The following is a 27,632-nucleotide window of genomic DNA, read 5'->3' on the forward strand; positions in this document are numbered from 1 at the left end:
AAAACATGTTACCAATATATTCTTTTCCATTTTTTTAACACGTTTCTATTATTGACCAAAACTTATTATTTTTTCATATTTCTCATTTTGTGAGTTTTACTTATGATACTTTTTAGCTTTTAATAGATTTTAATCAATAATATACTGGTTTTTTAGTATTATACAGTATTCCTCTCGAGAAAAACACGCCATTTTATTTTAAACTGATTTACTTTATTCCTGTTCTCTGTCCTTTTATAAAGGCATGATTTTTTATTTTAAGAATGATATTCTGAGATTACGAAAAAGAACATATTCGATAATGGTTTTCAACCTCAGCTTCAACGTCTCTAATCAATGCGATTGAAAAATTAAATCAAAATATTTAAGTTAATTAAATGGTGGCCTAGTTAGATGCAATATTATCTTAGATATTACAATGAGAAAACTATGCATCCCTCCAAAGTCATTCATAAACAATTTTCGTATATTTTAATTAGAATTTAAATATAGTGGTAGAATATTATATTGGAACTATTAGTTATTTATCAACGAAATAACTCATACTAATATTATAGTTGAAAAGTTAGAACAGGCAAACGCAATTTTAACATGCCCTGTATATCTAAAACCTAAATTTGTCTAATCATGAGGTATCTGCTGCCCTATAATTAGTTTCTAATAGGAGATATCAAGAATATTTTATGGCTACTTTAACAAGAAGGTGTAGTAGTGGTTGTTAAATTTTTACTTCACTTTAAATAATTTTTTTATTCATTGGTCTATATCAAAAGTTTAATTTCATTTACAATGTTCTCATACATTCACTTTTCAGATTAAAAACTAAGAAAATAATGTGAAATGAGTAAATGATATTTTATTTATTAAAGTAAACTTTTCCTGATTAATTGCTATAATTAAATGCTTTTTATTTTTTTAATTTTTACCCTCAAGATGATTAATAGTGCCCAATCGAACTCGAAAAGAAGATGAAAAAAAAATATTCTACCTAAACTTAGAATCACAAATTTATAAAACTGATGGAACTATTGACTGGAATTAGATCCTATGATGATATAACAGCAGAACTCCACCAACAAAAGTTCACATATATAATCCACTTTTACGAATAGAAATGTCAATGCATCCTTCGTCACTTTTTGTTTCTCCTGAACTTTTGTTTTTAATAAATAAAAAAAGAACAATTTGTTTTAATAGTGTTAAATACTTTTAAGAAAAAAAAAATAGTGTAAAAGTATAAACTATCTTCATTTTCTTCTTGTAATAGTAGAAAACTTTTTTAAGAACGGTTCATAACTTTTACCAGAGAATTTAACTGATCAAATATTTCATTATTATTTTGTGAAGTGATGTCGTTAAAGTTAATAATTATATATTTGAGATATTGTTTTGGAGACTAGAGTTCTGTTACAATCTTATTTTTAAAAAACATCTACGAGAATTAAAAAATATATATTTAAACTGTTTTAAATTTCGAATCTTAAATAATATGAAACTATTAAATATAATAAAAAATATATTAAATAACAAAAGTGAAATGATGGTGATGAACCTTCAAGAAAATTTGTTACCTTATTGGAAAAAAAGGTTTAAAATAAACAAAAGATAAGAGACTTTGTTCAAAAGAAATTATCAAGTTCGAATTTATATCTCTTTATTTGAATAAAAAAAATTATATTCCTTTAGATATTTAAATATATTAAATTTAAATTTGTTCTAATTTGTTTAATCTTTGAATAAAAAAATTCAAATTTATTAAATTTTATTGTTGTTTAGATAAAATATTTTAATTACCACCAAATTTTAAAATTATTATCACATAACATCGATCACGTTGATTTAAAAAATTTGAAGAATTTCAAATTCTTATATTTTATATGAAATATAAAATTATTTAACTTTAGTTCATCAAATTACTATCATATAAAAACTTCTAAGAATTTCAACATTTAAAATTTCTTATATAAATGGTATCTTAACTTTATTGAAAATTTCAATTTTTTTAATAAAAATAATTACTTTTAATTTTTTTTCATCTAAAATATATTATTTGAGTTACAAATTTTAATTTGAGTAAACTTTCTATAGAGAAAAATGTAAAAGACTAAAGTATTTTGTGGAATTAAATTGGGGGTCATAATTAAAATTAAAGCCAATTAAATGACAGCAACATTTGATTCTTCATGGGATCATATTAAGAGTCAGAACACAGTTTCGGTTGCTGGAGATTCTCTGCTAGATATGTTTTTTGTGACACCGGGCACTGACGAAGGTGGGAAGTGATCGCCGATGCAAAAGACACGAAGTGCAAGGGGCACGGATAAAGAGCAGCTCCTGGCAAGCTTTCAGTGAAAGGGGTACATGGACGAATCGAACATACACCGGAATGAGAGGGATCTAGAGACTATGTATAGGTATGAGACTATACAGTTGAAGGAGAACTTAAAGGGATTGATTTGGCTACTCATATCATCAAAATGCATTTACTTTTCGGTAGCCTGACCCATAAGAAGTTTTCCCGAAAAGTGTGCGAGTGAGGACAAAGCACATTGGAAAGCCTCGTAATGATGTGTGGGGACAGTCGATATTCCCGGTAAGTTGCCGGGGCGTTGCCGGGGCGTTACATTTTTTCTACGGTACTATGTTGTAAAATATATTAAAAATAAATTTAATACAAATTGTTAGTATTAAACTGTGTTGAAAATTTCACAGTAATAAAATTATTTTAGAATATATAAGTAAATATAAATTTTATATTACAAATTGATTTTATACAATTAGATTAGGTTTAAAATTTACCTTTCAATGTGATAATAAAATTATAGATTAAAATATAATAAAAATTTATGTTTGTTAAATATATTATTTTATTCTTACTTCATCGTTAAAATTAAATTTAAAGTTTATTTTAACAAAGAATAAAAAAATTAACACAAAATCTGACCTTAGATCTATAGTGTGAATTTGCCAAGAAGAAGAACCATTGTTTTGTAAATGTTCTTAGCATTAATATTAACTTCTTATCTATTGAATTAGATAATCAAATCAAATTAAAACTTTAATTCTGGTTCAGAGTGAGATGTTATTAATAACTTCAACATTAAAGTTAATTTCTTTGTATGTGGGAATGTTCTTAGCTACTGCTCTGTCATCGAATTGAAAAGAGAATAGAAAGATTGTCAGCCACTTCAACTTGTGTAAATAGGAATGGAATATAAATAGATTGCATCCTTTTCTTTCTTATCGTTCTTTTTCTTTGTCGTCACACCACTCAATCTAAAATTAGTTGCACCCGCAATTAATTAATTAACTATTGACGTAATTAAATTTCAATCTAGAATCAATTTGATTATTTTTAATTGATTTATTATCTTTTAAGTTACAAAATGTACTTAATATCTTATCCTTTCAATTTATTTATTTATTTTCACATATTAACGTCAAGTTTTGTAATTAATAATAAATAATGTTGTAATTAATATGTAAAATTTATATGTGCTTTTTTTTAATTTAATTAAAAACATAATATAGAATAAAATTATTATGTTTATATAACTTTCACAATAGTATTAAAGACTTTTGGTTGTCACCACATCTATATAATATACAAGTGACTATCGATTTTTATTATCCAACACATTTTTCATAAAATAGTTAAAATTATTTGTTTTTATTAAGATAATATTGTCTAAAAATAATTTATTTTGCTCTAAACTATCTTAAACTCCAAAGACAATTTAAAATAAAAAATTAACATACAACTCAAATATTTCAAAAGCAAACTCAAAAAGCAAATAAATAAGAATGATGATAATTTTTGTGTCACTTATCTATTTATAAGATTATAGTGTTGAATGGATAAATTTATAATATTTTACTCTCTTTAAACATCTTTCTCTTTATTCTATTTACAATACAATAAAAAAAGTGTTAACTAATAATATTAAAAATAATAATAAATAATTAAATTAAGCTAGGTGGGTTGGTAAGCTATTCAAAAAAATCGTTAAGAGATACAAAGACATTCTTAGAATCTTTATTCACTGCTTTCTGTTTGACCAATCTTTATAAGCATCCTTTGACCTCGTATAAAAGACCATATCACCTGTATCAAAGTCAATGGTTTTAAGTAACAAATCTTTCTTCAAGTTGTCTATATATATAGAAAACCACACAAAGAAAAGAATACAAGAATTACAAACAACTATAACTCAACATATTTCTTATGTTGCCAAAATTCTCTTTCTTCTTGTGTTGTTTAGCCTTTGAGAAAATCTTTGTAACATATCTTTTTAGATATGCTTTGTATTGATCAATATTCTCACTAAGAGGACTTTCTATCTATGATTGTTTTAAAAACACCCTATTATTTTTGGATAATCTGAAATAATTTAAAACACTTGATTGTTTAACTCAAGGAGAATTAAACAGTTAGTGTCAGTTGGACTATTATAAACTAAAATTGATGAAACTCTTATAACCTTTTAAAGTTAGTAGTAAAACCCTTTAAAAATATTTAAAGGAGAATTGTTCAACAATGTATGTCTGTAGACAGTCTTGACACAGCGTCTAACACTAATTGCAAAAAGTTTTTCATACTCTATTCAATTTCCCTTTTTAGATTTTTCCTATTAATATATATATACACACACATGGTTAACGAAGAAGTTTTATTTTTAACTCCTTAACAGTTAACTCTAACCATGGTAAGAAATCAGCTGGAGCAACTAGGCATCCATTAACAGCTCTTCAATTGAAAGAATGTGATTCTGTACTTTGTGTGTGGTATGACTCATTTACTTAGAAAACGATAATTAATAATATTTTCCCACCACTATACTTTGTTGCTCTATATAAGGTTCAAATGTTAAATAACACACACATATTCCTTCACTAAACTCCAACCAATTTTGTTTTTTCATTCCACAAAGCTGAATTAGCATCATGGGAGCCAACTTTTCGACTTTTGAGTTTGTGGAAAAATCATCAGACTCATCATCGTTGATCCTCACCTTCCATTCCACTGCTAAATGGAACGCACACTTTCATGCCTCCAAAGAAACTAACAAGCTCGTAAGTTTCATATAAATTCAGCTACAACTTCCTTAAATTATCAAAATTATGGCTTAATTACATCAGACAATTCATCAATGCTGTTTTTTAATTTCTTAAAGTTGGTCATCGACTTCACTGCTACGTGGTGTGGACCTTGCAAAACCATGGACCCAGTAATAAAAGAATTTGCTGCAAAATACACAGACGTGGAGTTCATCAAGATTGATGTGGATGAGTTGATGGTATGATGCGCATAATTTCTTTCATAACATATATATACCTTCATCCGAACTTAATTTTACTTACAGAATTTAATTTTCGTTGATAATATAATTAACAATCTGTTTTACAGCATGATCTATGAACACATAGTAATATAAAAATAAGTGCTATACGAACGATTTTGTTTAACAGAAACATATTTATGATACACTGATGGAAATATGTGTATATATACATGGAAACAGGAGGTCGCACAGGCTTTCCAGGTGCAAACAATGCCAACATTTATACTGATAAAGAAAGGGAAAGTAGTGGAAAAGGTTGTGGGAGCCAAAAAGGAGGAGTTGCAGAAGCTCATTCAGAAACGCAGGAATTGATTAGTGCATGCTTGCATCTATCTCGTACTGCAGTAATAAAGTACTTTGGGATGACTTTGGATTATATATATATATATATATATATATATATATATATATATATATATGTATATATATATATATATGTATATCTATATATACATAAAAAGAGAGAGATAAAGTGTTGCTGTCTGCCATGAGAATGACAGTGAAGTGTGTAAATCTAGCTGTAGCATATATCGTGTATGCATGCATGCTTATTTTAATTATAAGTTGTATCTTGTTATATATGTTTAAAGGAAAATGTTATTTTGACAACAAAAGTTTGACACAATTTTGACAACGGCGACGTGGCAGCTGTGCATTGGCTCAGTGAACCGGGGTGAGGGGTATTTTGGGTTTTTTCTGGTTTGTTTTCAATTCACTGAGCCAATGCACAGCTGCCACGTCGCCGTTGTCAAAATTGTGTCAAACTTTTGTTGTCCAAATAACATTTTCCATGTTTAAATGGTTCTTTTATGTTAGAGTTCTGTTTTGATATGATAAACTCCTCCATATATACCTTAAAATATTAAAAACTAAATTCTTTTTCTAAAATTAAAATTAGTTTATATATGCATTAATTTGTATAAGATGTTATACTAAACTTTTCAAAAATTAAATTATTATTTTTTCATAAGATAATATTAATTTATGTGAAATTCTCTCAAAATTATTTTTACACAAATGATTCCAATTATGTCAATTGAGTCCTTCAAATATTTGTATTGTATATATATTTTACCAATTAGAATTTGATATATGACATCTACCTATGATAAAGTTATTAATATATATATATATATATATATATATATATATATATATATATATATATATATATATATATATACATTAAAAAGAGTTGAGAGTGACTTAAAATCTCAAATTTTTTATAGATCTAATTGATACAATTGGAATTTGAACGATTAAAATTTATTAGAATATGCTTCGAGAATAAAAAGTGCAATTAAACCTATTTTATAAGAATATATATATATATATATATATATATATATATATATATATATTATAACTATTCATTAAATTAAATTTTATATTTCGATAGGTTAAAATTGATATATTTATATTATAAAATTGAGGAGTTTGATTCAAATTTAAATAAATGATTTAATTAAAATGTAAGAAACTAGTCCCATTCATCCTCTATGCAACTCATAATTTTATTATTTATTGTTAATCAGTTTACTTTGTGTAACATTCCTTTTAATAACATAATATTACTAAAATAAAATATTAATACGGTTATTCAAAATATAGGACTATAATAATATAAGACATATACGTCTCAAACTTCTATAAAATATTTTTATTCTTAAAATTATACTTAACATAGTATAGTATCATCTCTCAGACTTCGACAGCGTGCTATAGAACATTCCTAAGTTGTGTCTTTACATATTTATCTATTCATATTGATAAAGTGATCATTACAAAAGAACGAAACAACGACAAGAAAAACAAACACAAGAGGGTACGTCAATTTGCCAAAAAAAGATCATATATTAATGAGACTCACAATACAATGCATCCATATTGTCACCGAGATATAAATCATATAATCAAAGATTATTCTAGAATCAATTATCCAAATCATGCATTGAGATCAAATTCATTAAAGATGTGAACTTGTGGTCACCTCTACTACTCTACAGAGTCATTCTTAATGGGTTTCACTCTACTATACACAAGGTTAGTTCTTTCTCCATCTTAGGTCAATGGAAAGCGCTTATATTAGGACCTTCAGATACTCTCACACCTCATACTACTCTCACTACATAACTCATTATACTCTATATGAATGTGAATGATTATTAGAGTGTCAAGATATCTTTTTGCTTGAATCCATACATCAATGCATACAATAAAGAAAGATACATCAAAAGGATTTCCTCTGTGGAGTTCCATGCATTCTCATAAGTTCATATCATCAACATACATACTTTACACTTCGTATCACATTCTCTCAAGAATATTACACAACAACTTAACACATATACAAATTTTTTGAAATATTTAAAATAAAACTACAGCTTCTCCAAAACTCTGAAAATTATGTTCTTACCACTAGTAAAAAAAAAGGCTTAGAAATCGCTATATAGGCTTCGGTTGTACACCATCCGAAGCGTATCAATGTATATACTTCGTTTGTCCCGAAACCGGTACCTAAAGCACCCTACTGACTCGATTATAGGCAAAACCGAAGCCAAAAACTCTGCTCCACCCTGCCACGCCTGCCTGCTCCGCCTGCCACGCCTGCCAGATGTGACTTTGCTGATAGTATAGGCCTCGGTTCTGATACGACCGGTGCCAAACAGTCTGAAAAGCTGATACTCCTTCGGTTGCGCGCAGAACCGAAGCTGAAAGATCAAGTCTGGTTAAGAGGAACGACCTCGGGTAGCTTGCAACTGGTGTGAAATCCCTTTTAGGCTTCGGTTTTCCTAATGACCGAGGCATTTAAGTTCTCGCCCTTTTCTTTTCTTCTTCGCCCTGCACCGTTTCTGCTGCCCCGAGGTTCCTTTTTCCTTTCTTCTTCGTGCACCATTTCTGCTGCTTCATTTATTTTCGTCTTCGCATTTGTGCCGCCATTCTCTCCAAGGGCTGCCTCCACCACCGTGACGGCTTCTCCTTCCTCAGCTTCTCCTTCCTCCTCCTCTCCATTCTTCCTCTACGTCGCGGGTTCTCCACCTCTTCCATGACTGCCTCTGCGTCGCGAGTTCCTCCAGATCGCGACCTCTGCCTCTGCCTCTGCCTCTGTCGGAAATAGGGTTCCTCCACTGCGCCACCGTCACTGCTGCCTCTGCCTCTGCCTCCGACAGTGCTCCAGATCGCGACCTCTGCGTCGCGGGTTCCTTCAGATCGCGACCTCTGCCTCTGCCTCTGCCGGAAATAGGGTTCCTCCACCGCGCCACCGTCACTGCTGCCTCTGCCTCTGCCTCCGACAGTGCTCCAGATCGCGACCTCTGTGTCGCGGGTTCCTCCAGATCGCGACCTCTGCGTCGTGGGTTCCTCCAGATCGCGACCTCTGCCTCTGCCTCTGCCGGAAATAGGGTTCCTCCACCGCGCCACCGTCACTGCTGCCTCTGCATCTGCCTCCGACAGTGCTCCAGATCACGAAGCCCAAATCGGCCACCATCGGCGTTTCTCCCCCAACGGCTTTTCTGTGTTGTGCATTTCTGATATTGTTGTTTTGGCTGTGAACCCCCAAATGGCTGGACGTCTGAGGACGACTGAGAACGGTTCAGGACGGCTGAAAAAAAAACCAATACGTTACTGCCTCGGTTATCTGAAAACCGAGGCACAATCCTATTTTTTTTTGACTTGACCAGCAACCGAGGCATAAAATCTACTATTTTTTATCTCGTTTGTATACGCCTCGGTTATGGAACCGAGGCCTATAAGGAAAAGTAACCGGTGTCATTTCCTGGTATTGTACTGGTGTACGTTCGAATTAAATATAACTGAATCAAGAATGCAATCCAAAAAGAATTATCAAATTAAGCAATTGTGGAAAAATCATGAATAAGACCAGTGTTAAAATTTCAGCTTGATCTAACGGTTAATAAAGTGGAAATCTTTTTTTTCTTTTCAAGAAAACTCTGACCTAAGAAAAGAAGGTATAGGACCAGTTTCATACTACCCAAATGAAATCTCACTAAGGCATTCATAACACAACCAAATCAGAATTTCATTCTTCATACAATTTTACAACTGAAGCAAAACATATGTCAATGTAATCAGATTCACGAATTCAAAGCTCAATGAAAGATGCTGTAAATCATACTCAACACAAACCAAATCAAAAAATAATTACAAGCTCGAGGTTTCACAACATCCAAAAGGAGTCAAGCATCACGAAATTCAATCACATTTGATGTGCCATCCTTTTTTGTTTCCTTACTATTTTAATGTAAAAAACATTATTAACAAATGAAAAAACGTTAAGCTAGACACTCTCAAACATATCTAGTTAATTTAATAATTTGGATAAAAAAATTCTCTAATTTGATGAAGAAAAAGAAAAGTCTATCCAGAATAAATTATCCTCTACGGTTCATACCTTTTTTTCTTTCATTTCTTAGTACTTTACTTCTTCTTTCTCAAAATTCTTTAGTCTTGTTCTCTCATTTTCTCTGTGATGAACCTAGACCACTGCTGTAAAGAAGATGCCTCATGGCTAGCCGCCATTTAATTAGTGAGACAGCACATTGTATTTGACCTCTGCAAAAAAGCTTAGCCATTTTTATTTGGTGGAGAAAAAAGTTTTTATTCGAAACTTTTTCTTATAAACATAAATATACTATTCATGGTCCTTGTACTTCCATTTTGTTCTGTCATTTGCGGTTGATCATATCAGATTTCATCGCCCTACTTTTTCCTTAGTTGGCAATTTGATATGATCTACGATGAAATACAATGCTGTGTACTTTTTCCTTACGTTGGCAATTTGATATGATCTAGGAATGAAACACGATGCTGTGTATAAGGGCTTGTCGGTGTCTCTAAGGAGACCACCAAATGCAAGCCACAAAGTCTGTTCCCTGCTGTCAATATTATTCACTGTCACAGATTACTGTTTCAGATTAAGAAAGAGAGGACGAGCATTGCAGAATAACTTAGTGCACAAGGGTGATTTTAGGTAGCATATATATAAGGTTACAAGTTCAAAAACCAAATGTGATTGTGAAAAAATAAGACTGTTGATATTTTAGCATCATAGTCTGGTAACAACTATTGTACACTACTCCAATAATAATAATAATAATAACTATTTTAAATATTAATTTTTAATTTAGTCAATGTAAAAGTTAATTGTTTTTATCTTTAAATTTAATTATTATTTAATAATTTATTTTAATATAATGATATAAAATGTTATTTGTATTATCTTACAACACTATTAATAAAACAATTGTAGTATCAAAATTTAAATCTTAGTACATTCCTTTTTCTTTTATTTGTTTTCTTTGCAAAGAAAAAATAAAAGAACATTTTGTAGTTTTACTTTTTTGTGAAATAAAAAAGTTGAATATGTATTTTTTTCAAATTATTATAAAAATATATATTTCATCTTAAACTAAATTATTATGAAGTAGTTCTTCTTTCTAATTTATAAAATCATCTAAACTTCATATTTAATAAATCATGTGAAAGTTATATTATAATTCAATATAAAATTTCATTTGTCAAGTGAAAATCACTTTACCTACATGACAACTTTTTAAAAATGTACCAACTAAATAATTTATAATTTAATTTAAAAACCAAAAACAATTTTTATAATAATTTAAAAATAGAGAATATAATTAACCTAAAATAAAACTATCTTTTTTTACGTGAATATCATACTCTCTGGAACCTTATCCATATTTCTACATTCCTACTATCTTTTTCTTTTGTGTCAATGCTAATTTCATTCATTTCCAATATCCACAACCTAAAAGTTGTGCCTTTTCTATTTCTCTTCATACGTTTCTTTTTTCATCTCTTGTTGATTTTTGTTATTTTTTTTACAGAAAAACTTAGGAAAGAACATAGGTTCTTAAGAAATAGGAAAACATCTAGGTAAAAACACTTAGACGCAGGGATAAACGCTATTGTGCCTGAAACGTCTAAGAGAGTTGGAGTTAAACACACTAGTAAAAAAAATACTTTTTAACACGCTATATATGCCTCGGTTTTACTGAAACCAAAGCGTATAAAAGCATAGTGGCATTTTCGTAGTTTTAGAAAAATTATATGCCTCGGTTCAAAACACTACAAGAAAAATCACAGTTACATACGGTCAAAATCCGTATATAACCTCCAAAATTCGTATATAAATTAGTGTTGCATACGAATTACATACAGACAAAAATCCACATATAAAAAAGGCATAGATAAATTATATACGAATATATCCGTATATAAATTACATATGAAAAAATCCATATGTAAGTTACATACGAAAAAATCTGTATGTAAATTAGATATGAAAAAAATCTGTATGTAAGTTACATACAGAAAAATCTGTATGTAATCAACCTAACAGTATATCAATCATTAATTACTTATATCAGTGACAAATTTGGACAAAATGAATTAAACCACAAACAAACATTTTACATTAATATATAAATTACAAATTCTACAATCCAGTAGTTAGCCAAACCAACATAAAATCTTAGACCAACTTAAATTAAAGCTAGGCAAATGAAAAGAACTATAAAACAAAAAACTTATAGCTCATATTTTGGATTTCATTAATAAGAAACATATGGTAACCACATCACAACCAAAAACTCATGAAGTTCAATACTAATTTAGCAACTTGTAATCACAACCAGAACAAGTATGTTTGAGCTTTATCATCTTTTGTTAAAGCTTTTTCAACCTACAATGACAAAGAAAAGTTTAATGAAGTTAAATCCAATAAGAAAATTTGAACAAAAAGGTTAGACCATGGTAGTTATTGAGGGTATTATCTAGTAATCACCATTAACTCTTGGAATAGAGTAGCACAAATAGATCAAAATGGCATCCCTATGGTTCTTTATGCATGATTTCGTATGATCAAATAATTAAGCAACCTTTTACATATTTACGATGCAAATGAACCAATTGATATCTTCATGTGATGTGATAACTGTCCACGGGTAATTCAATATTAAAAGTTTGCTTTACTTAGACTTTGTAATTCAAACCAAATTTGTAAAAATGTCTTAAGATATATAAGAATACTATCATTTGATAGTAAGGGTCAATAACACCCTTGAAGTAGCCGCACTTGGAACCGAGCAGGGAACCCGAAAATTTCTTAGATGAAAACTCGTTCTGAGACTACCATGAAAAGAATAAGGACCAAGAAATAAACCCTTCAGGCTTCACTATCGAAAATTTAGAAATTCTTTTGAAAGGGGAAAATAGAAAGTGAAGTTATGTATACCTAGTTTTGGTGAACTTTTCCATTTATGCCACGAAGAGGCACAAAATCGTCGTGTCTCTCCAATCCTCTTTGTCCTTCCAACACTTGACATTGCCTGCACTCGACGATAGAGCAAGAGTTGTTCTACCCTCAATAACTTCGGCTAGGGTTTCCACCTTGTCTGTAGGCGTGAGCTATCGAGCCGCGAGCGGATGAAGCACGAGTGGTGGACCTCTGCTAGGGTTTTCACCTCGTATAGAGCTTGGGCAAGGGTTTTGAATGAATCAACAATCTTTCTTTGTCATGGAGAAGGAAGAAGGAAGAAGCAGGTGCGACTCATTTTTCAGTTCCAGAGAGATTTTCCAATGTGAGTGAGTGATACAACTCTTATGGTTCTAGGGTGCGAGGCAACACGAAAATTTGTAGTGACTTAGCACAAAGATTTAGGGATTTAAGGATTTAGGGGACGAGCAAAGAAGAAAGATTGAATGAAGAAACTTACTGATTGAACGAATAACACTCCCAAGTGAGCATGATGTCCAACAAGGTGAGTAAACACAAGAAGAATGAACGAACTTCTTCTCTTTGAGTGAGCGTGAGCGAGAAGAACGGTTAGTGTGAGACATTCTTCTTCTCTACCAGTGACCGTGAGCGAGTGTGAGTGAGAAAGCTTTAGTCAGTGAGCACGAGACTTCGACACTACCATTCCAGCCGTCTCCACGTGAGTCTGAGAATGAGTTAGGGTTCCAAGGGGAGAACCAACAAGGAGGCATGACTGGTGGAGCGGTCTCCAATCCCCTCAACCTTGTAATGAAGCACATAGTGGAGGCTAGGGTTCGAGGAGAGGGTAACACGAAAGAGGCATTTGCAGTGGAGGTTAGGGTTTCAATGGAGGCTAGAGAAGAAGGGTTGCATAAAAATGGCTTGAAGAGAGGGAAGAACAAGAGCTCGAGAGGGAAGAACAAGAGCTCGTGAGGGAAGAAGAGGGGCTCGATGGCTCGATGAGAGGGAAGAAGAAGGAGTCGAGGAGAAATTTGCAGTACTGATTTTGTCTCCTACATTTTCCATTAGGTTTAATTTTTTATTGTAAAATCCATATATAATATCTGTATATAAGGGAGAACCCACTTATATACAGATTTTATATACAAGTTTATCTTTGGCAAAGCTCCCGCCAAAAGGCACCAGCATTACATACAAATTTTACATACGAAAAATCCGTATATAAACTTTTTTCCATTATATAAGGAAAAATCTGTATCTAACTTATCCGTATATAAAATCCATATGTAATGGGACCTTTATCTACGGATCAGAATCCGTATATAATAATCCGTATGTAAATGACATTTTTCTTATAGTGAAAGGAACCGAAGCGTGATAGGTCTACTACCTCGGTTAAGTCAGCAACCGAAGCATAAAGCATTGCCAACTCACCCTACTATCACTGGTATATGCTGACAAAATTTTTGAAAGTCACATACTTCCTTGGTTACACTCAGAACCGAGGCGTAAATTGTGACATGTGCCATCTACAACGTTTGCGAATAAGCTGCAATCAGAAACTACTTTGATGACAGGGATACTGCCTCGGTTATCTACAGAACTGAGGCATAAAGAGTGTCTTTATCGCATTGGTTTGGCGCCAATCGAGGCATATAAGGTGGATATATTTTCAAAATTGCCATTATATTTTTTATTTTTAATTATTTTCTGATAGTTTAGGCATCGGGTGAGCTTATAACCGAGGCAGTATGGCTGTATTACCTTGGTTAAGTGTTGAACCGAGGCAGTATAGCTTCGTATAAACTAAAGTTGCCCTTCAGCGTTGTTCATCTTCTTCTCGCGCAAACTCTCCCTTCTCATTGTTCTCACTCTTCAACCGCCCTCCATACAGCGCAGTCTCTATCGCCACTACTCCTTCGCTCCGTCGCCATCACGGCGCCGGTGTTCTCACGCAACAAGAAGCCTCTCATTGCCTCACGCTGCCTCGACGCCAGTCTTCTCGCGCAACCGCGTCGCTGCCTCGCCGCCGGTCCCCACGGCCAAGTGCCCCACTCCCGTCGTCATCTTCATCGCTGGCTCAACCTCTAGGCGTCGTAGCCAGCACTGCTCCTTGTACTCCACACCATAGTGTACACTTGAAGCTTATCATACCTGAAAAAGGTATTCAACTTAGCTCTCGAAATCAAAACAAGTCAAGACGATGTCTCTGAAAAAACAAACTAAAAGACTTAAAGATTAAAATATAAAAGAAAGCTTAAAACAAGCTAAACACCATCTGTCTAAGAAGAGACAAAAATGAAAGAAGTGAATTGTTAAAAGCTACCTAACCATATGAAATCAAAAAACACTTCGTTATTCTGAACAAGCATTTAATAACATTAAATAGTCAATGCTCGAAGACAAATCCAATCAATAGTAGGTAACAGGAAAGACGTTCCCAGAAGGTCACTCATCCCTAAATTACTCTAGGCTAAGCACACTTAACCATGAAGTTCTTATGGGTTAGGCTATCGAAAAGGAAATGCATTTTGGTAATATGAGTAGTCAAATCAATCCCTTTAAGTTATTTTTCAACTGTATAGTCTCATACCTATACAGTCTCTAGATCTCTCTCATTCTGGTGTATGTTCGATTCATCCTTGTGTCCCTTCCACTAGAAGCCTGTCAAGAGTCGCTCCTTGTTTGTGCCCCTTGCACTTCGTGCCTTTTGCACCGACGATCACTCCCCGTCCTCGTCAGTGCTCGGGTGTCACATTCACGAAATGACCTTCCTATAGAAAACAGTGACATAATACCTATGTCAAAACAAATCATCAATAAGTAAAACATCAACTAATAAGTCTCTTACAAACTAAACGATATCAACCAATCTCACATAAACAAAAAGATTAGAAAACACATAATTCTGAACAAATGATTAAAACACTAAAGTAAAAAGAAATAAACATACTTGTTATACACGTCTTTATCCTGTGCAGGACAATTGCTACAAATGTTCATCATATAAGCACCAAAGTGAACATTGAGAAAAGGACAAAAAGAAGCGTTGATCAGGTTATCAAAAGTTGTGCTAAAAAGATTAAAGACTACTTCTGGCAAAAAGATCTTAAAAGCAATCTCATCTGACAAAGGACATCATCCTATGACTGACACCTAAACCAATAGCCAAAAGAGAACAAATCTCAAGACAAGCTTCGTCAAAACGATCATATTGTCAAATCTCAAGACAATCGTCGTCACAGCGACTATATCATCAAGGTGTATAAATAGAAAACTAGAAGAAAGAAGAAAAAGACGATGAAGAAGAGAGAAAATATGAAGATATAAAGATATATCATCATCCGTTGAGCAAGGAACTCGCTTTGAGCTATTAAATCAAAATCCCTCAAATGAAGAGAAGAGCTCGAGAAAAGAAAAATACTCTTAAGCTTTATCAGAACATCCACTTGAAGAAAGAAGATAGAGTGAAAGAGTGAAACAAAGGAAAAGATCTCTCAAGCCTCATTTCAATAACTACTTATATTTAGAGAGAAGAGAGAAAAAGCAAAAGAAAAGCATTGCTCTAATGCTTCACTATGTCATTTGCTTACTTATGTAAGATGAAGAAAAAGAGTGATGAGAAAAACACGTGCGAGTGTTTAGACTATTTTGTATTGTAATCACATCTTCTCTGTGAGAGTAATAGTCTCAACTACTTGTAAGCATTTGTTGATCAGGGAAATGTAGGTTATTCACTGATCAGGGATACCAAGAGTGGTGAATAATACTTCATAACCAGAAGTGGAGGAAACTAAACTAGACGAAGATTCTCAATTGCATTGGGAGTGTCTAGGGATACCAAGAGTGGTGAATAATACTACACAATCAGGAGTGACTTAACTCAAATGTATTTCATTAAATATCTAATAAAACCTTTAAGTTAACTTAGAGGAGAAATGGATGTAACTTTAATTAAGTCTCATTTCAATCATATCTATCTTATGAATGTTTAATTTACTTAAACTCAAATTCCTTATTTACAACAATTTAAATCGTAATATAAAAATATATAATTGATTTGTAATTTGAGTCTAAATTTAGTATGTATCATTAACTATTAAGATTTTAATTACCAAAAGAATTAATATTTTAACTATACTAATGTGAAGATTTTGAAATATTATATAAATGTGTTAAAATTTCATATTGATGAACAATAGCGAATTTAGAATATATAATTTAATTTTGTAAGATTAAATTAGATTTAAAATTTAAAAAATGAAAAGATAAGTGATTATATATTAAACACATTTTTTAAATAATAAATGTATTTTTTTAATTGATTAAAAGTTTGTATGCTCTAAACTTTATTTATTGAATCTTTCATAATATTTGACAAATATTAGCTAACGCAAAATAGTATCTCAAGGTGATGATATGTTAACCTGAAGTAACAAGAAGAAATTCATGTTCTTAATGAAAAGATTAGTATATATATGTTCCACTGTGAAATTCATGTTCTTAGTTTTATTTCACTAACTTAACTTAGGTATTATCCGGCACTAGTAGTGATGTAGGGTAACTGTCCATTCGAGCACTTACTACCATGGCGGTTAGCAAAGAATCCTATACGTTTAAAAAGCTCATTAAATTCTGTGTACTTTTCTAGTCCTATAAATGAGCCTTTTCTTAATGCTTTCAATCATCCAAAGTAAGAAGCAATATTCTTCAAACTAGACTCTTCTATACTGATAAAGGTTGGTTTTCTTCATATGGGTGCCAACTTATCAAACATGGAGAATGCTCATAAATCATCCAACACATCCTCCCACATTCTCACCTTCCATTCAACTGCTAAATGGAAGGCTCATTTTGATGCCTCCAAAGAAATTAACAAGTTGGTATGTATCTATAATCCTTGGTTTTAGTTCCTCTCTTTTTTATTATTCATTATTTTTTCTTACCATTTTCCTGAAGATGGTCATCGATTTCACTGCTACATGGTGTGGACCTTGCAAACAAATGGACCCAGTTATCCGAGACTTCGCTGCAAAGTACACCAACGTCGAATTTATCAAAATTGATGTCGATGAATTGATGGTATTCATATTTCTCTTTTCTTTCACTCTACGTATGTCTCTTGATATTAAGACTTTAGATAAACACCATATACTTGCATGACACATTATTAACTTAATCTACGTCCCTTTATATCGATACATATATATTTCGATTATAAAATTAAAAATTGATAAATATTCTGATAATAACATAATAATCAATAAGATAATAAACGATAAATCTTATTAAAATAAGTTTAAAATTAAACTTTGATATTATATTAAGATTTAAATTTTAAATTTATCTAATTTTATAAAATAAATTTATAAGATAAAATTTGTATCCATTTATATATTATATAAATTTGTTTAGTTTATAATGAAGATCTCCAACACATATGTAAAATATTATTGATAATCTGAACATTAATTGATGTATGTTTTAATATGTAACAGGGGGTCTCTCAAGAATTCCAGGTGCAGGCGATGCCAACGTTCATATTGGTGAAGAAAGGAAAAGTTGTTGATAAGGTGGTAGGAGCTAAAAGGGAAGAGCTGCAAAAGCTTATAGAGAAGCATCTGAATGTGTGATATCTTTCATGGCTATTGACCTGTAAAGAGGAATAAAGACAAATTCTTCAATATCAACTGCCATATCCCATTATCATGTTGATGAGTGCTTAGCATTTATATATGTGTGATCCTTTTAGTGTTTGATCAGAAATCTTTTTAAGTCTGAAATAATTTATGTAACCAAAATGCGGAAAATTTGTCTTTGGGGTTTTGAGAGACTTTAATGGCACACCAGCCTAGGTTGATTTCAAAATTATTCTACAATGTGCCGTTTACATAGTTGAAATGCTTCATTTGTTTTCTTTCCGAACAATTTTTAAGTTTCAAGTTTTTTTAAAATTTTATTTTTTAACTCCTTTAAAAGATTGTTACATTATTAATACTAACGTTTTGCATCAACAAAAATACACCAAAGTCATATTAACTCAACGATAAAAACAATAATTAAAAAATATATATAAAGAAAAAATGAAAATAAAATTATATAAAATAAGTAGAACTTATATATATTTTACTGATAAAAAAATATATGGATGTCTTATATAATGAATAGAACTGACAAATTAGTCTGTGCGCTCTAATCCGATGGAATACCTAAGTATTTTATGGTAATCCAACACTAATGTTTTGTAGTTGTTTTTTTCTATACTTTTCACATCCTTGTTTGAGATCAACGAATCATTCTAACTCATTTTAAAAATGAAAAAATAAAATGCAAAAATAATTTAAGCATATTAATAAAGACATATTTTTACTTTATATAAGTGATATGATATATAAATTATAATATTATGTTGTAATTAAATAATTTTCAAATACTTTGATTTTTAAGAGTTAATTTTAGTAAATTGGTGTTCACAAATGTAGAGTTAACTGCATATTTAATTATATTAAGCATTTAGTAGTTTTGTAATAACTTTCCAATCTAGCAATAACATCAATTTTTAGTTAGAGATGACAATCAACTCAAGATTCACGTTCACTCTGTTTTTGGTATGAGTCAATTTGGTTATATTTGAATTCAATCCGATTTGGCTTAACTTTTTTTTAATCAATTCGATTCAACTTGAATTTAAGTTGATTGGTTCAATCTAGACTTAAACTTATTCATATAGACTTGAGTCTGGTTCATTCTACTTGAGTTTTCGCTCCTCTCTCCTTAACCTCGATTAGAATTGACTTGAGTCAATTTGAACTTGAACAAACTCAATTTAATTTGGGATTGGGCTAATTTAGATCAATTTGAGTTAGAGGACTCGACTTAACTTGGATCTAGACTAACTCGACTTGAATTGAGCTTGTGTCAATTCGACTCAATCTTTAGAATAGGTAAACTTGGTTCAACTTGTGCCCTAGGCCAACTTCAATTTCCTTTGATAATTACTAATGAATATAAAATTTTGTTAGTAAATGTTACCAACTGCATTATTATTAAGAGATTTCAAACTGTTAGAAATCCGTTGAAAAAAGTCGTTATCGACAAATTTTACATATTTTCGACGAATTTTGAGTGTTGGTAATACCTACTTTTCTTCTAGTGAAAGAAGGGAATGTCCCACCAGAGCACCACCAACGCCATCACAGCACAAGGCCCACCAGCAACAACCACCAATGACGAGACACCAATACTCTCTCAACTTAATCCTACAATGAGGTGCAAGAGTGTGAGAGAAAGAAGGGAATGTGCGAGCACCACCAATGCACGAGAGTGAATACCCACGACTCATCAGTAAAGAGTCACCACAACGGGATAGGAAGAAGAGAATGTGTGAGCACCACCACAACATGAGAGCGAACAATGAATGTGATGAGTCACCAACAGTTAACGATAACGAACTGTCAACAAGAGAGCAAGAGGAAGAAGGGAAAAACATGAGAGTAGGGGAAAAAGTGAAACTGTGGTGGAAGGAATGGTTGTGAAATTTTACTTTTTTTCGGTTATAGTAATCAACTAATATAGAAAATCTTCTCCATCACTTTTATATTTGTTTTAGGTCTAACTTGTATAAAAAAGTTTTGTAATTTATTACAGTTTTATTATCACACAATTTTCTACATCGATTCTTGGTCCAATTAGTATAAAAAAGTTTTATAATTTATTATAGTTTTGACGCTACTTTATTTTCTATATGGGATCTAACTAAAAAAAATTAGAAGAAACTATTACTCCACTTTTTATTCATAATAAATTTTAAATAATATAAAAAGATGATATAAAAGATTTTTCTACACTAATCCTTCTTATCATTGTTTAATATTTATTGTTGACAAAATCACTGTAGATGCATTCACTCTAAAAACAAATAAGAAACAACTGTTATAGAAGACTTTTGATTATACACATAAGATCCGTCACCTTATATCAGTACGACTTGTAGAATTATATATAAATATATATATATATATATATATATATATATATATATATATATATATAGGATGTGAATTTTTCATATTAAGAACACCAGTATGTGTCCCTTAGTATGGTTGTTTAATATTTTCTTTATCAAATAAATGGTTTTACTTTTTTATAATATTAAGAATCAAGAATGATAATTTTAAAAGGATAAAAAGAAATTATGAAAACCAAATTAAAGTTCAGCCATCTTTATAAAACTGTATAGACATATTTAGAAGTTTAAAAAAATCCATGTCTTCTATCAATTAGAAATAGAGTTTGAAAACACTTATATAACTAGAAATAACTTTTCCCTTCGAATCAATTTTATTGAATTGAGTAAGTGCTGTTGTAACACCTTCAAATGCTCTAGTCAATCCAAAACTTTCTTGCTAATCTAGAATTCTTGCTTTCACATCAAGCACACCTTCTATATTATCATTTTGGTTTTTTCGTTTCATAAGATTCCTCAGTTTCATAGGAAGCATTGAACATATTTTGGAACCAAATACATTTCCAGATTTGGCTGCATCAGTAATGCACCGCAGAAAACAAAGATCAGAGAATATTAATTTTTTTAGCAAATGGTTGACATTTATTATTATTCTTTTCTACTTTTAATCTTGAGAATTTTTGTACATCCAGGAATGTTTAGCCTTCTACTTTTTGAATAAACTTACTGAAAACTTTCATAGCCAAACTTTGGTTCTTGAGAATGATATGTGCCTAACATTAATTCTTCTGCTTACATTTTGTCAACAAAGTTTCACACTAAATTATATGAACGAGGAAGAAAAAAGTCAGTAATTATTAAAAAAATAGGAGTTGATCACCATCATAATTCAATAACTGTTGAGTGTAAGGAGATTTGAATAACTATGTCTCACTAAAGAATTTGTAATTTCATCTTTGTAAAAGTTAAGTAAAAAAGTTTAAATTTTATTCTTATAAAAGTTACATGAGATTGTTTGCAATTGTTTCATGAAAAAAATTACATATAGTAATAAAACGTTTTCAGTGAGTATTTATGTGACTACTCTAACTCATTAAGTCTTTAGGATACATAAGAAACTTGATGATTATGTAAGAGAGTTTATAATTTTATTCTTATAAAAGTTAAAGTTACACGAGGGGGCTCATAATGTATAAAAGTTGAATGATAGTGTGCAGAAAAAAATGCCAAATATATGATTTTCTATTGGTGATTCTCATTGTTACGTTATAAGATGAAGTCCTCCATTTTGAAGGCATATATGAAAATTACTTTGATCCAAAAGAAGAAATTTGACACGAATGACAAATACATCTATCTTTCAATCAGAATAAAACACATATCATTCATAACCTTTGGCACAACCAATTTTTGTACTGAATATCATGTCATCCTAAATCAATACTATATACTATCCTCTCTCTCTCTCTCTTGTTATTGATATCATATCATACTTTGTAGAATAATTATGATTAGTACAATTTATTCATTTGGCAACAACGTCTTGTCATGCGAACGACTATTTAACGAACGTTAATATTGAATGGTGCTAGCGCCAGCTACTGATTCTAGCACTTATGCTCTCGAATTTCTTTCTCTAACTAGCTCCAATGGTCCATTTTATCACCCCACTTGAAAGAATATGATTCATTTCTAAAGAAATACACATTCCTACTTCATCATAAATCCCTCTATATATATATTCCAAGTTTCAAACCATTTTTCCATCAACCAAACCAATTAAGAAACCTCAGACTCCTACCTTCTTATACATCATGCCACCCACCATTTATAACTTTAAGTCTTTTAGGTCTTCTGGGTCATTCAATTATTCAACACCAAAAAGAGACTCCGATTCCAATATCCTTACTTTCCACTCAACGGATAAATGGAATGCTCATTTTAAAGCTGTCAAAGAAACTAACAAACTGGTATGTTTGTGTTTATGCTCTTTAAATCATCTAAAATCAATTATCTTAGTTTTTTAGCATCAAATTCAAACTCAAAAGCTTTCTTTCTCTCCCTTTTACTTTTCCTACCAATCTAACTTTATATCACATAATCAACTGATAAAGCTGATTTTCCTAATTGTCTGTTTTTGGTGTAGATGGTACTTGATTTCACAGCTACATGGTGTGGCCCTTGCAAACTCATGGACCCAGTTCTCCAAGAGTTTGCTGCAAAATACACAGATGCTGAGTTCATCAAGATTGATGTGGAGGAGTTAAACGTGTGCCACTCATTCATTCATTCCCCTTTACTTTATATAATATCTAAATGTTATTCTTTTTGAGACAATTGATTTTCACCACTTGAGAACTGATTTATATTCATGGTATGAATGATAACAGGAAGTGTCTCAAGCACTCCAGGTTTACCAATTGCCAACATTCATACTCGTTAAGAAAGGGAAAGTTGCTGATAGAGTGGTGGGGGTGAAGAAGGAGGAGCTGAAAAGGTCGATTGAGAATCATAGAAAATAATAATGAATCACTATGCACTGTAATAAAATCAGAAAGGCTCAACAGCAGCACATTCTGCCATGACCATTTCGAGGAAAAGACAAACTATCAACAACTGAGTTTGAAATAAGCTGGTTTCATCAGAAGCTATTTATTCTTTTACCATTACAAGTGTTCAATGTACTATGTTGCATGTAGTTGCCTATATTTAACAAACAAGGGCATCTATTAGCATATATCAATATCATCCCCCTCTTTTGGATTATTTGACTCTCCTCATCAAAATCCTCCAGCACTAACATTTTATTGTTCGACAACTAATATAGTTCTCTCTCACAAGGAAAAAAAAACAGAGAAAATGATACTCTAATTGTCACCTTAAGAAAGGGTTCTACAATATAGAAGGCAAAATTTGAAAGAGAAATGAAGGGCCAAAATGAATGGACATTGATCTACGAAAGATTCTAACTAAAATACAGAAATATCCTTAGATAAGTCAATTTCAAACTAATCGTATCATAATAAAGAAGACAACTGTATTTGACTGAAACCAGCCAATGCACAAATTCCTATAGTTCATTTCTTTCCCTTGTTTATAGAACAGCAGGGTGAAAATACCTCAAAACTGTAAAAACATGGATATACACTTGTTTCCAAAGCTACATATATGATATCAAATAGCAACTATACTTGGTTTATTTGTCATATGCACATATTTCCTTTAGATTGGTGGAGTTACATAAGAATTTACAGTGTAGTTATTTCTTTCTTGTTAAAGGATAGTCACAGCCATTAGTCTTAAAATATTTGTTTAGTAATCAACATCACTAAGAAGAATCCTTCTTATATCACTCTTTTGTTGTGTGGACAGCCTTGATGGAAACATAATATCAAACTTGATTCTGAGGTTTCCTTTCTTGCCAGGTTCCTTTGAGATTGGCATACCTTCATTTGGGACCACTAGCTCAAACCCTGGTCTCACAATATCAGTCACTTGGATTGTGAGATCTCTTCCATCCAAAGTAGTCAAGTTAAAAGTTTTTCCTATGAGAGCCTCTACAAGTAATATCTTCTGGATCACTACAAGATCATTTCCATCCCTCTTGAAAATATCATGAGGTCTCTCATCCAACACAAAAATCAGGTCAGTTGCAGCTCCTCCTGGTTCTTGGTTGCCTTTCCCAGGAAAAGTGATTTTTGTACCCTTCTTCCAACCAGGTTTAATATCTATCTTCAAGATTTCTTCTACAGACTTTGGCACTCTGCCAAAACAAAAGAAGAGGGCTCCTAATGAAATTGAAGAGAGGAAGAACACAGGAGATAGAATGCTTCAAATTATATGTTGGTAAAAATTTGATGCAAATAGCCAACTTCAACAGTAAATAAGTCTGATTTATTGAAACAAACCAATTAAAATTATCTTACAATGCATAATTTTTTTCTTTTTTATGCAGATTAGCATCTGGACCACCACATACCAGCCAACATATACGCAACATGTGACTATGATATTCAATTTACTAGAAAAAGTCAATAAAATTGGATTCAATGTTACTTGCTAACATGTGAGAACATGATGGTCTTATACTACGTAACGAGTTCTCAGGGTGAAAACGCAATTCCCCAAAACAAATAAAATCCACCTTCTTTTTCTTCACTTTTGGGCACAGGATACATACTGCACACACGTGCACGATCAAACCAAATAAGCATAACGCCAAAATAAAAAACATACCAAGACGACAGCAAGTGCAGAATCCAAACATAATAATGGAAAAAACAACAATAATAACGAAAACAAAACAAAAGGACACAGTCAAGGAATTACCACGGGTCATACCAACTACTCTGTAAACTATCCAAGCTTTATGGACTACAAAACACCACATATTTGCCTCATAACACAATTCCATATTAGCAGCAAAATTTCATTTGTTTAACACAAAAGCAATCTATTTTCTATTTTATTGATATTTCAAATTCAAATTCTTGGTGTTGTAGTCAACACAGAAGGCTTGGTTACCATCAATTCTAGTTAAAAACAAAACAAAAACGCAAGAAACTGCATCTAAGTAATGTCCTCTAAATTACCTTCCAGTACTCTAATTCAGGTAATGTAAAAGCAAATCATGGATCATAATTCTACCACAGGAACCACAGATCTCTACTTGCAATGAACAAGCAACAGCACGAAAGAGAATGCAAGGGAGACAGTTGGTGAATTACCCGAATTCATCAGGAACAGTCCTTGAGACCTTCAACTTCTTTTTGCAACCCTTGTAAAGCTCCAGAAGGGTACAAGTCAAGCTGCTTTCAACCACCACTGCCTCCTTCATAATCCCATACCCTTGTTCTTTGCTGAAGCGTTGAGAGTTAAGGGGATAGTGACCATAAAGATCGTAGATCTGGCGCTTCTTGGGGTCACTGAGCACATTGTAGGCCTCAGCAACCTGCTTGAACTTGGCTTCAGACTCTTCCTTCCTAAGAGGGTCTTCAAGATTCTTATCAGGGTGCCATTTCATGGCCAAACTCCTATAAGCCCTCTTCACCTCTTCATCAGTGGCATCCCGTTTCACCTTCAGTATCTTGTAGTAGTCACCAGCACCCATGTCAACCCAACACAAACAAAAACTGAGTATTCTCCCTGAAAATCAGTGCTTTTTTAGGGGAAGAAATTTTCTATGCTTTTGTAAACGACTTTGTGTGAGTGACTGCAAAAGGGTAAGTAAATATTAGAGAAAATCACGGTTTTGGAAGAGATTTAAGCAGAGATAAACACTGAAACAGAGTAATGACAAGCAACAGCACCAGACGCGTACTTTAAATTGTTGAACTTTGGTTTTCGTTATCTATTTCATCCTTTTGAATTATACGATTGGGAGATGGTTGTTTGTCCTTGCTAGTTGATGCATGTGCAGCAAAATGCGTCAATTACACGGAATAATGTTATTGGAGGGAATAACAGTAATAATAGATAATGGCAAGTCAAATTGAAATCTTGGTAGAGTGTAAAGTTGAAATTGTCATAGAAACACAACACTGATATGAATTACTTTTGAGTATCGAAGGTTTTGCTTTTCATTGCATGATAGCTTCTCCCAAATATCTAGTGTAGATGTTAAGCGTTCAATAGCTATGACTAAGACTAGACCTGCTTTTATTTAAAGCAAATATATTATTAATCTTAAATTTTAAACATTTTCTGAAAGCAGGTAAATCTCATTATTAAGCCATTCAGTTTATTTAACTGAGACATTTTTATTAAAAAAATATAAAGTGGGTGTACGTACATATGTAGAGAGGGGTTTTCTAATACTAGAGAGAATTGAGTGAATTATATAAAGTTTTTAAATTTTGCAACTATGAGTTTTCTGATATGAATTGTAAATTGTGAAGTCGGCAGAAAGTAGAGTACACGCTTTACTTTGGAATTTCTTTTCTTATTGACTTGGTTTTCCACTTTTTCCAGTAGTAATTTTTAAGATACGTATTTGTCAAACAGTGATATTGAATATAAAATACTACTCTATGTTTCAGATTTGAATACTTTCTTTTTTCTGAAAAGTAATTTAACATTATAAATATACCCAACCATGAGTAATATAAGATGTTTAAAGGGGATGCACATAAAAAATAAAAATTAATTTATATTTATAATTAATTATTATTTTCTATATTTAAATAATTAGTTATTTAAAAATGGTATGAATGTTTTGTAAACGTAGAATAACATTTAATAGCACGTTCATGTTAATATTTGTATCACTGAATTCTTTCCGGGTCTTTTCTTTTTTTCATTACTAAGTAAAATTTCAAAGAAAATAATTAATCTATAAATAAAACAGCTGAGGAGCTTGGAAAATTTGCCACCTGTCATTAAAAAATGAAATAATTAAAATTATAAAAGGATAAGAAAAGTAAAACGACTCTCTGAATAAACCACACGTAATTATGCCTCAATGAGAGGCGTGACTAATCTATCATATTATTTGTGTCTGCCTTCATTTTCTCACAACCCCTGTTTTGATTTTCTTATTTCGTCTTTTTTTTTCTTTCATTCTCCAGTGTCAATGTTGGGAGATTCAGAGAGTGCAAACTAGTTTGGGAACATCAAGAGACCAAACACGTCGATAAAAAAAAGTAAGAGAAAAACAAAACGCAAAATTTTTTTTTTAAATAACATCCTTTTAAAAAATAATTCTTCAAATAGATTTAGTAGAATATTATTTCTCTAAATGTTATTTATGGTAGTAATTTAGAATATGACTTCTAGAGTCAACAATATCATATTTGTTGCTCATAATTATAGACAAAGTATCTTACGATTCATTCGCAATGGTGAAGAGTCACCAACATCATCACCAACCTCTCCCAAACAAAACCCAAATAACAAAAACGCAAAATCGAATCATTTAATCATTTTTAATTATCACATCAGCACTTCTCTCCAAGTTTTTCCATTGCGTCTTCTTCGTTCACCTGCAAGAGAAAAACCTAGAAACAAACCAACTATCACGAAGTTCACCATATCCACTATGAAGGAGAAACCCTATTCTCGTGTGATG

General features: G+C 31.6%; 4 protein-coding genes across 4 annotated transcripts; 3 read left to right on the forward strand and 1 right to left on the reverse strand.

The window, feature by feature from the left end:
* Nucleotides 1–4,899: 4,899 nt before the first annotated feature.
* On the forward strand, nucleotides 4,900–6,017 carry LOC124831759 (thioredoxin H2-like). The gene is made up of 3 exons (XM_047305837.2): nucleotides 4,900–5,073; nucleotides 5,175–5,297; nucleotides 5,523–6,017. The coding sequence occupies exons 1-3, from the start codon at nucleotides 4,945–4,947 to the stop codon at nucleotides 5,652–5,654; spliced, it is 384 nt and encodes a 127-aa protein (XP_047161793.1). The 5' UTR covers nucleotides 4,900–4,944; the 3' UTR covers nucleotides 5,655–6,017.
* Nucleotides 6,018–17,292: 11,275 nt separating this feature from the next.
* LOC124831754 (thioredoxin H2-like) lies at nucleotides 17,293–18,433 on the forward strand. Its single transcript, XM_047305833.2, has 3 exons — nucleotides 17,293–17,483; nucleotides 17,560–17,682; nucleotides 18,099–18,433. Exons 1-3 carry the CDS (start codon nucleotides 17,355–17,357, stop codon nucleotides 18,231–18,233), a joined length of 387 nt encoding a protein of 128 aa, XP_047161789.1. The 5' UTR covers nucleotides 17,293–17,354; the 3' UTR covers nucleotides 18,234–18,433.
* A 3,885-nt stretch (nucleotides 18,434–22,318) lies between these two features.
* LOC124831767 (thioredoxin H2-like) lies at nucleotides 22,319–23,332 on the forward strand. The gene is made up of 3 exons (XM_047305847.2): nucleotides 22,319–22,536; nucleotides 22,713–22,835; nucleotides 22,957–23,332. Exons 1-3 carry the CDS (start codon nucleotides 22,381–22,383, stop codon nucleotides 23,086–23,088), a joined length of 411 nt encoding a protein of 136 aa, XP_047161803.2. The 5' UTR covers nucleotides 22,319–22,380; the 3' UTR covers nucleotides 23,089–23,332.
* Nucleotides 23,333–23,581: 249 nt separating this feature from the next.
* Nucleotides 23,582–26,158, reverse strand: LOC124831766 (uncharacterized). Its single transcript, XM_088108159.1, has 3 exons — nucleotides 25,887–26,158; nucleotides 25,294–25,778; nucleotides 23,582–24,329 (listed from the first exon to the last, which is right to left on the reverse strand). The coding sequence occupies exons 2-3, from the start codon at nucleotides 25,674–25,676 to the stop codon at nucleotides 23,879–23,881; spliced, it is 834 nt and encodes a 277-aa protein (XP_087964285.1). The 5' UTR covers nucleotides 25,677–25,778; nucleotides 25,887–26,158; the 3' UTR covers nucleotides 23,582–23,878.
* Between the last annotated feature and the right edge of the window lie 1,474 nt (nucleotides 26,159–27,632).

This window comes from Vigna umbellata, chromosome 3, assembly GCF_029865625.1.
Source record: "Vigna umbellata cultivar VRB3 chromosome 3, Vumbellata_1.0, whole genome shotgun sequence".
Taxonomy (NCBI): Eukaryota; Viridiplantae; Streptophyta; class Magnoliopsida; order Fabales; family Fabaceae; genus Vigna; species Vigna umbellata.

Bases quoted from the DNA above. Each gene is read 5' to 3' on its own strand.
- LOC124831766 (XM_088108159.1), bottom strand. From the start codon at position 25,676: ATGGGTGCTGGTGACTACTACAAGATACTGAAGGTGAAACGGGATGCC. The intron at 24,330-25,293 runs GTAATTCACCAA...TTGTTTTGGCAG, and splicing joins ACTGTTCCTGATGAATTCGG to AGTGCCAAAGTCTGTAGAAG.
- LOC124831759 (XM_047305837.2), top strand. From the start codon at position 4,945: ATGGGAGCCAACTTTTCGACTTTTGAGTTTGTGGAAAAATCATCAGAC. The intron at 5,074-5,174 runs GTAAGTTTCATA...AATTTCTTAAAG, and splicing joins CCAAAGAAACTAACAAGCTC to TTGGTCATCGACTTCACTGC. The intron at 5,298-5,522 runs GTATGATGCGCA...ACATGGAAACAG, and splicing joins TTGATGTGGATGAGTTGATG to GAGGTCGCACAGGCTTTCCA.
- LOC124831767 (XM_047305847.2), top strand. From the start codon at position 22,381: ATGCCACCCACCATTTATAACTTTAAGTCTTTTAGGTCTTCTGGGTCA. The intron at 22,537-22,712 runs GTATGTTTGTGT...TTTTTGGTGTAG, and splicing joins TCAAAGAAACTAACAAACTG to ATGGTACTTGATTTCACAGC. The intron at 22,836-22,956 runs GTGTGCCACTCA...GAATGATAACAG, and splicing joins TTGATGTGGAGGAGTTAAAC to GAAGTGTCTCAAGCACTCCA.
- LOC124831754 (XM_047305833.2), top strand. From the start codon at position 17,355: ATGGGTGCCAACTTATCAAACATGGAGAATGCTCATAAATCATCCAAC. The intron at 17,484-17,559 runs GTATGTATCTAT...ATTTTCCTGAAG, and splicing joins CCAAAGAAATTAACAAGTTG to ATGGTCATCGATTTCACTGC. The intron at 17,683-18,098 runs GTATTCATATTT...AATATGTAACAG, and splicing joins TTGATGTCGATGAATTGATG to GGGGTCTCTCAAGAATTCCA.